The sequence below is a fragment of the Haliotis cracherodii genome, unplaced genomic scaffold, assembly GCF_022045235.1.
Source record: "Haliotis cracherodii isolate W230 unplaced genomic scaffold, xgHalCrac1.p SCAF_19, whole genome shotgun sequence".
Lineage (NCBI taxonomy): Eukaryota > Metazoa > Mollusca > Gastropoda > Lepetellida > Haliotidae > Haliotis > Haliotis cracherodii.
This window is the reverse complement of record NW_027266274.1, coordinates 19601311-19617367: the sequence shown is the minus strand read 5'-3', so window position 1 is coordinate 19617367 and position 16057 is coordinate 19601311. Positions and strand designations below refer to the sequence as shown.

Genomic DNA, 16057 nt, shown 5'->3' with positions numbered 1-16057 from the left:
CATTCTACCAGGGACCCATTCTACCAGGGACCCACTCTACCGGTGACCCATTCTACTGGAGACCCACTCCACCGGTGACCCATTCTACTGGAGACCCACTCTACCGGTGACCCATTCTACTGGAGACCCATTCTACCAGGGACCCATTCTACCAGGGACCCACTCTACCGGTGACCCATTCTACTGGAGACCCACTCTACCGATGACCCATTCTACTGGGGACCCATTCTACTTGAGACCCATTCTACCCGGGACCCATTCTACTGGAGACCCATTCTACCGGGAAACCATTCTACCAGGGACCCATTCTACTGGAGACCCATTCTACCGGGAACCCATTCTACTTGAGACCCATTCTACTGGTGACCCATTCTACTTGAGACCCACTCTACCAGGGACCCATTCTACTGGAGACCCCAACAGTGGTGAGATGATCAACAAGTTGATAGGGGATTGTGCAAGTTGGTTCTAACACGAATATGTAACTTGACCCAGCTGAGCTCCAAACCTATAAATGCTGAGTTTGTTAATGTCTAAGCATGATCAATGTAAATACATGTATGTAAATATTTGTTTCCTAAAATAACGCAAGGCACACCCTTGTTGAAGTAAGCCCTTCCTCTTGGCATGACACTTAATGATTATTTCACAATATAATCCTTTATCAACTGGAAATAGTTGTGTTGTTCATAGGCAAACAGTATCTTTGATGGCATGAACAGTAACAACCAAGAGCACAAATCTAATTAAACTGCAAGTTTACGCTGATTAATTGTTGTGTATTCATGTTTTCACACGTCTTTACAAATGTTATTTTCTCAAATAGTAGTCACAGAAAAAACATCATCATATAGTTCTGTAACTATATGATTACATATACTCAAGTTCTTTACATTGCACCATTAGGTTTCCCTGGTGCTTTTGGGTGTACAGATACTGCAAAATTTGGAGCATAGATCATAATAGAAAAGTAAAAATCATGCTTTCATCCGTATGCCATGGAGGTGTAGATGGGTTAATCAGTTTGTTTCTTTGTTGTAAATGCACCACTCAACAAATATTTAAGCAATATGACGGCGGTCTGTAAATAATGGAGTCTGGACCAGGCAATGCAGTGACTGACATCAAGACCAACTATCCACGTATCTGGGATATGTTGACATATACTACTCAAAAGAAGATAAGGACCACCGATTCTTTCATATCACTGTCATTAATCTATCATGGCATGACAGATTAACTACAATAATAAGAAAGGATCGGGCGGTCCTTCACTTCTTTTGAGTAGTATAAATCAACACTGTAACCCTTCACTGCTATAGTGATGTAGGGCCCCTAAATCGTTGATCAGGAACACGACAAGGCCCCCTAAATCGTTGATCAGGAACACCACAAGGCCCCCTTGGCTTTCAAGCTTAGTTCAAACACCGTCCTTACTACTGAACACTGGGTATGCCGTCAATATTTCCTATAATAATGCTTTTCCCTGGCCTTGGTCCTCCAGAATAGTTTGTGTGTCACTAAAGGCAATCAAGCATGACGAACGCCTTTGAACAGTTTATTGTTTTTGCCGAGATCTATCGATCAACGTGGTTATATATATTTAAGTACCGGTAAAGCAATTCACTACACTCTGAACAATGCACATGCTAATCAATATTTTAACCCTTGAATGTCAGATACATCATTAATGGCCGCTTAAATGATAATAATATTTTTGTCTTTTAATTAAATATTACCTGTTCAAATGAATCTACAATGTATGACAATTCTAACAAATGGTTGCATGAAGGATTTTATCAACAAGGGGAATATGTTTTATACCTTTTTAACACGAGATGTGTCTGATTGATGGGCAGGGAGAGTGACACTGATTGGTTCAATGAGGACACATTGATCAACATGGACTAAATACAACATGGGTGACTAGCGCTCAAAGTGGATCTGTTTACAGACAGCAATAGCTGCATTGATAGACATATTGATGTCATTAGCAGTGACAGTGATATTGATCTTATTAGTTACAGAAGAAAAATTCATTACACAAAGAAAATAAAAATGTTGAGCAGTACAAAATGGCCTGAGACAGTAAACATGGTAAAGCATACAATAGTCAGGTTGGGTTGTACTGTGCCCTGTCTTGTGTGGAAAATATTGTTTTCAACTTTGTTTACATGCATAAGCTATTATCAGTTAATAGAATGCACATTCTCTACTCAAGCTTGTCAATAATTCTTGTTTTGTTGTTTTTTGCAGAAAACACAAACATGGAAATTGTATAACGCTGGTTCAGGAATCACTTGGGACACCATGTTGTACAGGGTTTGATATTGCCTGTATCTGAGTGCACATAGCATGGTCACAGAAGGATTCCATGGAAGGCACATTTTGTCTTTTGGAGTAGAGTAGAAGCCAGAGGTAAGTGTCCATCTGCACAGGTACACTGGACACACACACAGCAAGTCATGGGCATGTGAACATGTTTAGTGAGCAGTATTTCAAAGAACCAATTTCATATCTTTGAACAGTATTCTTCTGGTTTGCAGACTTAAATCACAAAGGGCACACCTCAAGATTCATAGGAAGGCCTGTGGCAGACTTAAATCTCAAAGGGCACACCTCAAGATCCACAGGAAGGCCTGTGGTAGACTTAAATCTCAAAGGGCACACCTCAAGATTCATAGGAAGGCCTGTGGCAGACTTAAATCTCAAAGGGCACACCTCAAGATTCATAGGAAGGCCTGTGGCAGACATAAATTTCAAAGGGCACACTTCAAGATTCACAGGAAGCCCTGTGGCAGACTTGACAGAAACATACATTTCCATGGCTGTAGTACCTGTTCTGAAGACAAGAAGTCATGGTGTTTCCCTGAAGGACATCAGTGTTGTCTAGCATCTACTGAAGGTGGGGAGAGCAAAAGGAATGCTTGCTAAATCTTTGAAGAAATCCTTCATTAGTTGGCTAAGGAAGTGAAATGACTTCCGTCCCTATACAGTGATTGAGTTAGTTGGGTTCCAGTTATATCGCGGCGTGTCAGCTTAATGTAGGAGGAAAGTCCAAGATGATGTAGGTCTTAGACGTTTACCACTTCGGTGAAACCCACGAGCACGGGTATGGTGCTGACAAACCTAGAAACATAATCGGGCGAACTGGGATTCAAACCAACAATCACAGGTTTCTGGCGTGCCCAAGGGATGCAACTCTGCATAGCGAATTTCGTTGCCCTTGACGACTGGACCACCTGTCCCCCCCAACACAGTGAAACCTCATCAACATGGTTAATACTGGGGCCATGAGAAACAAGCCATCAATTGTACCAAGCCTTATCATGCTGCAACCAACCGAGCAGCCAACCGAGCAACCAACATTGCTGGAATAGTGCGTAATGTGGCGTAAAACCATACTCACTCAATACTTCTGGTGATATAACGCACTGAAGCGTTCACTCACTAGCTCATTCATTCACTCACTCACTCTTTTGCTCACTCACTCACTCACTCGAGTTGGTATTCAGCAACCAATGCTTGTCTTAAGAGGTGATTATGTTTTTCGTAAGAGGTGACTAATGGGGTTGGGTGGTCAGGCTCGCTGACTTGATTGATGCTTGTCATTATTTTTCAATAGCATAGATCAATGGTATGATGTCAATATCTGGATTGTCTGGTCCAGAGTAAATTATGAGCAGACCGCCATCATATAGCTAGAATATTGCGGAGTGCCAGGTGTTAAACAACACTCACTCACTCACTCACTCACTCACTCTCTCACTCACTCACCATACAAAGCCCACACAGCAAATCACAACCCTTAGCCAGGTCACCTCACTCATCTACAAGCCTAATTTAATTATGAAGTGTGATCCCTTCCCGACTCCCGTGCCAACATTCTGCTGTTGACGTGATAATGACAAGAGGTCATGTCATGTCAACATGTCGATACACAGCCCAAGTACCCCGTGTCATGTATTATTCATCCAATCAGGTAATTCCTTCTGGCAGAAACCAACATAATCAATGGTGCTTGAAGAGTGCACAGTTGTCCTATGTACTGTGGTAGGATTAGTGCTACTGCTACAAACTTTCAAGGTCCTGTGCACTTGATATAGTCTGCCATACAGACCCCAAAACAAATATATCCAATGCAGCCCATGCAAGTCTATATAGTTGCAAGTCTAGATTACTGCACTTTTAGGAAATGAAGTCTCTGGGCTCCTTTTTATTATATCTTATTAAGATAATTTAACAACTGGTTTTTTTCTATAAAATATGTTCATTTCAGAGTGAGTGAGTGAGTGAGTATGGTTTTAGCAAATTTTCCAGCAATATCATGACGGGGGACAGCAGAAATGAGTTTCACACATTGTACCTCTGTTAGGAATTGAACCTGGGTCTTCGACGTGACCCCACTGTTCCTGTTCATTTCAGAGACTAGATGTTAGGATACATCTGATACTGAGACAAAGTCATGTGTTACTCATAACGGCAGAATGATCACATGTAATAACTTTCTAATATTTGCACATTTGCGTTTCAGTGATTCTCAGTGCTGATTGTTTGTTTTTTGTTTAATGCCACATCCAGAAATATTCCAGCTATATGACGGCGGTCAGTAAACAATCAATCCTGGACCAGACAATCCAGTGATTGATATCATGAGCATCACCTACATCATAATAAAAAATTAAAAAATAATCTATTATTCCCATTATCAAGTTTGGTCTGGGGTGAGTGGATCAACCAAGTCTGGATCAGACAAACCACAGATTGATATTATGAGCAACGATCCATGCCGTCAGTGTAAGCTGATACACATTCAACCAAGTCTCCAAATAGTGTACAAAGCCATCTTAGGGCTAAGGTGATCATAACTCCCATACCTTAACATAGACTTACGACAGTCATAGTGCTAAGGTGATCGTAACTCCCATGCCTTAACATAGACTTATAACAGTCGCAGCGCTAAGATTGTTTTGAACAAACAACACCCTGGTGTAACATGATGAGGCTAACACAACATTCCCCAATGTCCTGAAAAAAACACATGTTACATTAAAATGCAACCACAATCTAAAAAGCAGCCTTCATATTATACACTGACAACAATGGAGGCTTTCAAAAATATTGAGGCAACTTTTCTTCCAATGCCTACTCCCAGAGCGCCTCACTCAGCTATATCCTGTATATCAACCCACTGGGACATATCCTGGTCAACTTTGCCTGCAGGAAACACAGTAGAGAACAAACACCAACCAAATAGGGGGAGGCGATATAAAATATATCATATGCCTTTGACATCAATGATTAAACATCCTTGCATTTGGCAGTTGGCTTGAAATGATCTGTCATAGGTCAATGTCTATTTCCTGACAGGCACTCATTTATTTCAACAATTGCCGCCATGAATTGTCAATTTGACTACGGGAACAAAACAAACTTTGAAGTGTAAACAAAAAAAGCATTTTTTTGAAAGAGTATGTAGTACGTTTATTCCATGCTTACAAATGCTGTGCAAAAACATTTTTAGTCAACTAGCCCGAACATGACTCTTTATCTCATTTTTGTTTGTTGTTTAACATACAGCAATATTCCAGTCTGTAATTAATCAAGTCTGGACGAGAGAATTTGGTGATTGACATCATGATTGGGATACGATGACGTGCATCAACCAAGTCAGCGAGCCAGACCACCCAATCCCATTAGTCACCTCTTTTGCGGCAAGCATGGGTTGCTGAAGACCTATTCTACCCCGGATCTTCACGGCTACAATAGCGTTTTCAGTAGATGTTCGTGTCCCTATATGGATTATTATTGGCTGAGCTGTGAGTAAGGAAGGGATTTCGCAAATTGTGCTGATGTGGGGGAATCAAACTTTAATTCTCTGGACACCTTTCACATATACCATGGATACAGACATTTATGATTTTCAATGTTCATAAAACAACACAGAAGACTGAGTCACCATGATGTAGGATGTGCTTTGTCTGCTCAGTCTGCACCAGAAACTCATGACTTCGTACACCCAAGACAAATGCATTTATTGATAGAATAGAATATTTGCAGAAAACCTGAAATCAAATGGCATTTCCTTATGCATGTAATGGAGGACTCATGTTTGTATTTATTGAGATGGAGAAGATACCAGGCTTTCAAATGAATTATTATAAAAAATCAATCAAATGTCAGCTGTGAAGGCATAGACAAGCTAGGTTCAATGATCATCTTGTCAACTGTCAATACGCATTTGGATAAGATGAACTTACAGAACTATTGCATTTTTTATAGTGATTTTGAATTGTTTCTACTTTTACTTAATAAATGTCAAACTGAAAAGATATTTGAGAAGAGAATCAAAAACTGTTTTAATGTCGTGAAGCTTTTTGATTTATACCTCCGGAAAAGCAAGAAGTATGTAGGATTTCGACTCAGTGGGGTAGCCAAGTGGTTCAAGTGTTCACTCATGCCAAAAACCTGAGTTTGATTCCCCATACAGTACATTATTAGCATCTATCACTATAATGTGGCCTGAAGTATGCTCCTTCCATCCCACACACACAAAAACTAAATTTACTTTTCACAAAAATCTTCAAGAAATAAAAATAACTACTGTATTTGACGTAATAAGCGCCCAGGCCGTTCTCAAAATTAGAAATAGGGGGCTCTAATTACAATGTTATTTTGGTGGAAAAAAGAGAGCTGAAAGATAAATTTCGTGGTTTATGATGACACACTGAAATGTTTATATGCGACAGATAAATCTTTCCAGAATTTATTTGCCCATAATTAAGAATGCATATAACACACGAGTGCGTATTATACACTAATAAAAAAGTCTTGTGTACATTGATCATTCGGAAGGAGTGTTTATTGGGATTGTTCACTAGCCAATATATCAGCAAATATCGCCGTGGGGGCTTATTAGAGCGGGGCACTTATTACGTCGAATATGGTATGTGTTATTGTCAGTGCTTGTTTCAGAAAGAAACGTTCTGCACAGGAAAACAAGTCTCATCATGGATTGTGATTTGTTTATTAATGTACTTCCTACTTAAAACATACATTCCACTAACACTGGGAGTTGGTAAACAACATTTGTGAAACAGGTGCCCCGGTACAACCAGTCGCAGTAGCTATCACAATACAAATGACCCAGAAATAATGTCCCACTCAGTGCTCAACCTCCATGAAGGCATTAAGGAATGTGGTGTTATTTACATCGCTCATTCCAAATTTCTCTACATTCCACTGAATTCTCAATCCAAAGTATTCAGCAAGGCAATAAAGTTTTCAATAAAAACCACAAAATCCTTCAAACTCTCTTCAATCGCTGGTAACATAAGACTGATTATTACTGAAACACATGCAGCACATGAGTGTCTCCCGTTAAGCATGTTAAGTGACTTTGTTAAAAATATGACTCACCCAGCACTGAGTGGGTACCCAGTAGGATGTGGTGGTAATGTGACTGTTAACCTACTTGTGCCTCACAAGCAGCTAGGGTTGTATACTCCCCAGGGGGATGAGAAAGAAAATCGAGTGCATTATTTATTATTATTATTATTTAGAAAACTGCCCACTGTGGTATAAACAAACACACTCTATAACATGGACAAGGGGCTCCAAAATGTCCTTCACGCAGAATAAATGTACATCAACTTTGGGGTCGCTGGTAAATATATGTAATATTTCCCAGACATACGTTTACCTTCTATTTTCTGCCTTGCCAACCATGCATAGATCGTCTTGCCCCACAAGCTGGGAAAATTGACTACGCTCTGTTGCGGGAACAGATTATTAAACTGAAGGTGACTACAAGCGCCATAACAATTATTTAGGTGAGTAAACTGTACAGTCAAAAGGGATGAAAGTTATGAAAGGATCATTAACTTCATACAATATGTTCAGAATGAAAGGTTTTACAGAATTGTACTGGCCACTATAAGTCAAGTTTATAACGCAACACCAGACTAGCGTTGTAACAAGTCAACGAACGTCCCCTGACTCATGATGCACAGTGAGTGAGTGAGTATGGTTTTACGCCGCTTTTAGCAATATTCCAGCAATATCACGGCAGGGGACACCAGAAATGGGCTTCACACATTGTACCCATGTCGGAAATCTAACCCAGGTCTTCAGCATGACGAGCCAATGCTTTAACCACTAGGCTACCAGACCGCCCTCATGATACACAGCGCCACATTACAAGAATCAACAGATCATGTATCAATACAAACAATACAGGTATATGTGTCCTGGGACAAGTACATTTCCACTTCAACATGGTAATACATCATGATAATCACCACATGATGATTATGTTATGATTAAAACATTATTGGCTAGCGTGTATTGCAAAGGGCTTAAACATGAACATCGTGTGAAACGAAGGTAATTTTATTTCAGTGAGATTTTCTAAACATGGTACAAATTTGAAGCGAGTGATATTTAATAGCCTGTTTGTATATTTTATCGCCTGCACTCAGTATTGACTGCTTATAAATTTGGTTTGCAAAAGCTATTTTAACCTGCACCAGTGCAGTCTTGTCAATGGGAAAAAGCACCCCGATTACTAAATCAGTACACTGTATTTGGAACACTGGACTAACACCACCACACCACCACACCATGACACAACCCAGCTGACAAAGCCTGAGTTAATCTGCCGCATTAACAAATCTAACATTGACTGTAATCCGGGCGTAGCAGCTCTATTCAACAAGCATCACATCATGTTTGACATACTGTGGAATAATGTCATTATGAAGCACAAACTCTCCTTGTCTGGGTGTTAACAGAACAAGTGTTGTTGATTATCAGCTGAATGAACCATCACACTTGATCACAAACTAACCAAGTCCATCAGATATTAATAAGCTTAATCTACTTATGGCATTTATATCGGATTATCTTACATTCACTTGATTTAACACCTAGTCCCTGCTGGGTCAATGTACAGCCAGCTCACTGAATGTATCACGTGGAATGAAAATACACACCTATATACTCCATGTACATATCCTCATCTATAGCTCAGTATTCTGCATAGTAAGTGATAAATTATTACAGCTATCACAAAGTATTGCATGTCATAAATTTATTAACACACCATCTGTGAAATGCTGATTTCATCTTTTTATTCATCTTCAGTGATCTAACAAGCTTTTACATATTTTCAATATGGTCCCAAATTTTCACCTGCATTGTATAAGCTCCTATTATTCTTGTCTGTTATAGCACTGTTATACAACTGCAATATGCTTGTTATATGATTTACATCACTGCAGTCTGTTATGTTATATCTATCACTGCAGTCTTCCTGATATGTTTATATTATTGCAACCTGTTTTTTATATTACCCCAGCCTGTCTATGATATATCACGGCAACTTATCTGATATATTATTTATATCACTGCAACCCATGTGAGTTATATTACTCTAACCTGTTGTTGGTTGTGTTATATCACTGCAACCTGTCTGTTATATATGACTTATACTGCTGCAACCTGTTATACCAGTTATATACCTGTAACCTGATGTCACTTTGACCATAGATAAAGCTTTTCATCAATACATATCTACAACTACCACATCACCACATCATCATCGCATCATCACATCATCAACACATCAACACATCAACAACACCGCTACCCAGGGCATCTTCCCGAGACAAGGGATTTAACTGACCAGTGCATCAAATCATGTGAGCACCTTCATTTGCAAAATATCTGTTGACACCGACTTGGCGGCAGACAGGCTTTTGCAAAATCCTGCAACCGGCCAAAATTTGCAAGCCAATTTACGAACTGGATGTCAATTTTGTTACGAGATTTGGATTGAACTGTTTATAGACTCATTTATCCTTCCAAAATAAAACTCCATAATTCCAGCCCTGTTCGGGAAACTCCCTTGCCTCGGGAAGATGTACCCAGGGATCCTCCATCAAGTCGAGACAGTGGACAGCAGACATGACCTACTTGTCAGTGTATCCAGTGGCGCTGTCACATTCCATGTATTCAATCCACTGGAGTTACACAATGGGACAGACTCTGACAGCTACTTACTCCACCCGGCTCTATAGAACAACCCTGACACCTCCAGAAAAGGGATGTTGCCTACAAGGGGTGATGTATAAAGCTGTTTCTATATTTCTTACTATATTTCTGTGGTTTCCATTTCATTGGTTAAAGAAACTTCAATTGATTGTTGATTCAGTGAATGAGTTAGTGTTTGGCCCACTTTGAGGAGTATTATTATATGATTATATTAATATCAGTGCTGGGAGCATCGGGAATTGGCTACATTTATACATTTATTGTGCTAGCGCACTGAGATACCATGCCGTAGTTTAACATGAATACCCCTTCAGACACAGTATACTGAATCATTATTGCCGATGAGTATGGTATGTAGAGGCCAGGGATGGAACCCCTCACCTTCTGTTCTCCTGGCAGACGCACTATCCACACGACCACAGCTGGGTCAAGTGTTCAGGATTAACTGTAAAACAAGGTAGGACCTCTGCCAACAATGACTACAGTCACCACACCCCTAATGACACTGAAACATTTCAGAACACCCACTCAAGTCCTTTCATTGAATATTGTGACATGCATTAATAACCCGAGGATATCCGGGTAGAATAGGTCTTCAGCAACCCATGCTGAACGTAAGAAGCAACTAACAGTATTGGGTAGTCAGGCTTGCTGCCATCGTATCCCTCCCAATTGCGTAGATTGATGTTTTTTACGATACCAGCAACATGCTGCCTCCATCCACCCCTCACCCCTGCTGTATCATGGAATCATGCCATTATTATCTACCTTGTGCAAGTATGTCGGTCCCACTGCCTTGAGTTGTGCATGCTGTCATGTTTGTAGAGCAGACTTTGTAGCCTGCTCCTTGAGCGTGGTTTGTACAATAAAATATCTCGAATCTTGAATCTTGTTGTCCACACCATCTATTTGCCTAAAGAACTATACTACTCAAAATAAGATAAGGATCACCCGATTCTTTCATACTACTATAGTTAATCTGTCATACTACTCAAAAGAAATTAAGGACCACACTTTTCTTTCATATAGTTAATCTGTCATGGCAAATTAACTATAGTAATATGAAAGAATCGGGGGGGGGTCCTTAATTTCTTTTGAGTAGTATATTATAGAATACATTATAGTTGAGAGCATAACATGCAAACGTAAGCCCATTGCCGGCAAATATGGCTGTTGTAGTGACTCACACACCCTCCCATCAACAAATTAGTAACCAACAAAAATTGTTATTAACATCCAAATATAGCATGCACAGACACAAGTCCATCTCACTGGTGATAAACTTCAAAGTAACTTTCATGGGCAATATGATCCCAGTTTGCCCTTGGGTATATGTCACCGTACGAGCAAACCCTCACAGCACTCAAAAACATCCCATGAAAACATGTTCTGTTGACATCTCGGTGAAATAACTTAACTACCTAGCCGAATTTCTCTAAAACAAAAGTAATTTTTTTCTTCAGAAACATTTCCGTAAAGAGAAAACTCAGAATTTAGGAGCGTGGAAGAGATTGTCAAGTATGTGGCGTTTATTTGTGTTGAATGAATGGTGGTGGAGTTATTTGTGGGCGTGTCTTGTTCCCCCTGCATCAGATTTCCCCCTTTATAAGAGGGGGTATGAAAACATGACACCACACCTCAACCTTGAACACGCAGAAAATCACAGAAAACACTGCAATGGCAGCTCTCTAAACTTTCCCAGTTTCACTTAAGAATTACAAACACTAAATCTCATTGGAGTCCATATTGTAATCTCTAATTGCAAGCCTGAGGCTGTATCTAATTAATTTGGTATTTAAAGGAACTTACAGCATTAGGGCGAGGTAAATGTTGTACACAGAATACTCCTATATAGAGTAAAGCAATAATCCAAGCTATATACCAGGGAGTTGAAACAGGAGGACATTGTCAATAACATAACTATAATTTTAACAAATGGTTATTGTTGTATTATTTTCAAAACAATATGATTTTTTTGTGATTGCTAGTTTCATAGTCCTATGTATAGGTAGCAGCTTCTAAACAGTAAATATGTGTATATTTATTAAAATATCCCAGATTGTCATGGATGATTAATCATGTGTCTAGATCAATATACATTTATATTCAACTGAGATCACTAAGGGTAACTTGCAGTTGCAACACATGATGTTATCATATACTTTTTTCTGAATCAAACCTTTCATTTGAATCATTTTGAAATTTGCGTTCATAAGAGTCTGACACAATTTATTAACCTGGTAAACTTTCCCATGATATAATGGACCTATATAACACTACAGATAAAGTGTCATTATTAGTATTGTATATCTTTTTGGTATTCCACAAGTTGTAAAACAACCTTTTAATAAAGAATCCCGTGTGTCAAAGTTGATTCCCCCTGTCAATCACGATGGGGTCAACTTGCCGGCTTATAATCCCGTGTTTACTTATGAATGGGCGAGTTCCCAGTCCACTTCAAAGTATCAATATTTACAGAATTAAACAAACCTTGACTCTCAGTTAATGTTAACACATATTCGCTGATATCTAAATGCTTTACATCGTTAAATCAATTAAACATACACAGAGGTGTAAGATGGTCGGAACTCTCGCATCTTGAGAAAGTTTATCCCGAGCCGTGTGCAGTGAGCTGTGACAAGACGGCTCGTATCATTCACAGGTGGAGCAGCGACAACATTGCAAATCATCAGTTAATCGCATGAAACATGTGTAACACTTACGCGACAGTCTTTGAGGATGATTGGACACTGCCATTACCGCTTCTGTAAAATCCGTATCCCAAATAGCTGTCACAAACTTGACCAATGTAGTCCTATGCTGTCGGCACGCTGAGCGAGTCAATACCAAGTTATTAATAGCCGTCACGTGACTTTACCTGCCCGGCGAGGTGTAGAGCATTGGACGTGTTGGGTCGGAGGATGTGGTTTTTTAAGGTAGATACACTGAGCTGAAGTTTTCAGCCTTGACACACGAAATACTTGTGATTTCCGTGTGGATGTGCTTCTGTGTTAGATGAGTGATGTAGAGACTCATCGACGTCGCGGCTTTGTAAAAGTTGCTTGAAACCATGGTGTGATGTGAATATGTGTGGACGTGTTTCGGCGTGGTGACGCAACGTTGTGGATCTTTCTGCTTCTTGTAGTGTTTTCTCCGTATGTTTTCTTTGAAATATAGCATGTCCGAGTTACATCACGCAGCGTCTTAAATCTTGAAAGCAAACTGCAGTATGTTGTTTGTCATGTTGTTTTCCTGTTCGCTATAATAAAAAAAAAGTCTCAGAAATTTTCCAGCTAAATGACGGCGGTCTGTAAATAATCGAGTCTGGACAAGACAATCCAGTGATTGACATAATGAGCATCGATCTACGCAACTGATTCCGGGCGGGGTTATCAAGAGTCACGATGTTGTTGGTGTCGTACAAACCGACGCGTATATGTAATTAAGAATTGACTCTAGGGTGTCTGAGGTTTTTGATTCACTCATGTGCTGAGGATAATGCCCCTCGTCTAATGCTGTCATATGTTTGGATGACCCTCCCCACCCCCCTTACAGGCAAAATGCAAAATCGCTTAATATTTTAATTATAACATGTCAATTATTCACGAACCTCCCCAAATATGTATTATTACTTTTTAGAGACTGTCGGGGCGGTCGGGTAGCCTAGTGGTTAAAGCGTTCGCTCGTCACGCCTAAGACCCGGGTTCGATTCCCGACATACAATGGTGTCCCCCGTCGTGATATTGCTGGAATATTGCTAAAGGCGGCGTAAAACCATATTCACTCACTCATTTCGAGAGTGTCATATGTTTTCACGACCCTCCCCTGATTCCCGGTTTGTATGAAGATGTATTGGACCTTTTCTCCCTTCGACCTTATAAGCGGGTAGGGGATGGTTAAACGCATGTCTTTTAGCGAAACTGGTTCGGCAGTCAAGTCTGGCTTATGTAAGGTGGGGTCTCTGGGGATCATAGAGTGCAACACACATAGACGTGAGTCATTCCAGTTGTCAGTTTCAACTACCAAGAAGTTTGTAAAGTTACAAGAATGTGTGACAGATATTAAAGTTTTAAGTGATATCTTTGGGTATTGGGCTAATCGGATATCCTGTAGATGGCGCTCAGCTCATCGAAACACTAAGTCATATTGTTATGGTTATAAAATGTCTTGGGGGAGTTGAGTTGACAGATCCGCAGATGTGTGAATATCACTGGTACATTGGTGGATCAGAGGGGTCGAGGGCGCCGTAGTATGTTGTTTTCACTCTGTATGTATTAGCACACACGCATTGTCTTCGTTTATTAATCAGCGCGATATTTCGTTGTTCTATTTCAAGTGTCGAGGACCATAGACGTCATATATATACTGACCTCGGTCCTCTGTGCACAAAAACCCGTGAAGGTCCAGGCTAGAATTGGTCCTCAGCAACCCATGCTTGTATGGGGCGACGATCGGGTGGTCAGGCTCGCTGATTTGGTTGATGCATGTCATCGTATCCCATTTGCGTAGATCTATGCTCATTATGTCAGTCGCTGCATTGTCTGGTCAAGACTCGATTATTTACACACCGCTGTCATATGGCAGGAATATTGCTGCGTTAAACAACAAACAAACAAACTGTTTACACACGTACGAGTCTGACATCTGCTTACGGGGCGGACCAGTATTAATGGGGTTCGAGGATATTCTGTAGGACTTACTCCAATCTCATTAAACTCAGATCTTAGTTCTCGCTACCGCTAAACAAAGATCTGAGGACATCCCAGTAGAGGTCACGTCAGAACGACCTTTCATCCGACCAATCAGAGCGTCGCTTACCAGATCATGAAAGTGACAGTTGGAATGTGATTTCTCATCATGCATCCTCGAAAACTTTAACACGGGGTGTTCCGAACGATAGTTACGGGTTTAACGACTGAATCCTTACAAACAAGACCATCTATTAGCGATTCCAGAATGTTCTTTTGTTCAGGTTTCAAATTTTTAATCGAGAATTTGTTAAAATATGTTTCGAAGCGTTGTCGCCAATTTGAAAATAATGCCGTAAAGCACGAGAAAGCTGCCTTCTGATTGGTCATTCCATTGGTCGGTCAAAGTTCGCGCAAGGTCGGCCTGACGTGACCCGTAATGGGATGTCCTCAGATCTTTGTTTAGCAGTAGCGAGATTGGGCTTACTCTAACCCCGGTCGACATGTCCCTGGGCCTAGGCGTTGTAATTAGTGACCTGTGTCAAACTGTTTATAGGACAGCCATATACTGGTCGACATATAAACATAAAATAGGGAGTTTACAGACAAAGTGGGCTTTGAATGACTCCAATCATAGGGTCCAAGCCAGGTGACTCGATCCAGTCTTCCTGTAAGATATACCGCTTTGATAGGTATATGATATAATGTCGCATTGATATGAGTGATATATCACCAGTCTCCCGTTATAAACCCATCCTACACATCGCTCTAGTCTCCGCTCTGTAGAATTTTACATTATTTAGTGAGTGAGTATGGTTTTACGCTGCTTTTATAGCAATATACCAGCAATATCACTGTTGGTGACACCAGAACATTGTACCCATGTGGGGAATCGAACCCGGATCTTCGGCATGACGAGCAAACGCTTTAACCAGTAGACATCCACACCGCCTCGTAATTATATATGCTGCAACTCATATCGTAACGCCCACACTCTCTCTGTGAATCTCAGAATGTTATTTGTTTTCACAAATATATCACGAATGCCCCGCCTTGTCATTTTAACACATTAACCATACACCAGCTCCACTTCTCTATACAGCGTTATGGGTGGGTGTTTGTTAAAGAGAGATTGTATGTCGTGTCTATACAGGATGGGTCGGAGTTAGGTTCAAGAGGGGTGATTTGTTCAGGTATACATCGCCGGGGACAGGTTTTATCCAGGGCCAGACCTGTATCGTGACCCCGCGCTTAACGTCGTCGGACACCTTTCTTGACCTATTCATGTACTTGAGGAAGGATCAACTGTTTTCTTA

General features: G+C 40.4%; 1 protein-coding gene across 2 annotated transcripts in view; it reads right to left on the bottom strand.

The window, feature by feature from the left end:
* The window catches only part of LOC139466846 (1-phosphatidylinositol 4,5-bisphosphate phosphodiesterase delta-1-like), a 102281-nt gene extending 89367 nt beyond the window's left edge, over positions 1-12914 (bottom strand). Inside the window, exon 1 of one of the 2 annotated variants that reach the window (XM_071248582.1) lies at positions 12777-12914. In XM_071248582.1, the coding sequence (XP_071104683.1) occupies positions 12777-12810 (34 nt within the window). In that variant the 5' untranslated portion in view covers positions 12811-12914. Of the gene's footprint in view, positions 1-7419; positions 7426-12776 lie in introns of those variants that run through there. The other variant, XM_071248585.1, reaches the window with a different exon arrangement.
* Between the last annotated feature and the right edge of the window lie 3143 nt (positions 12915-16057).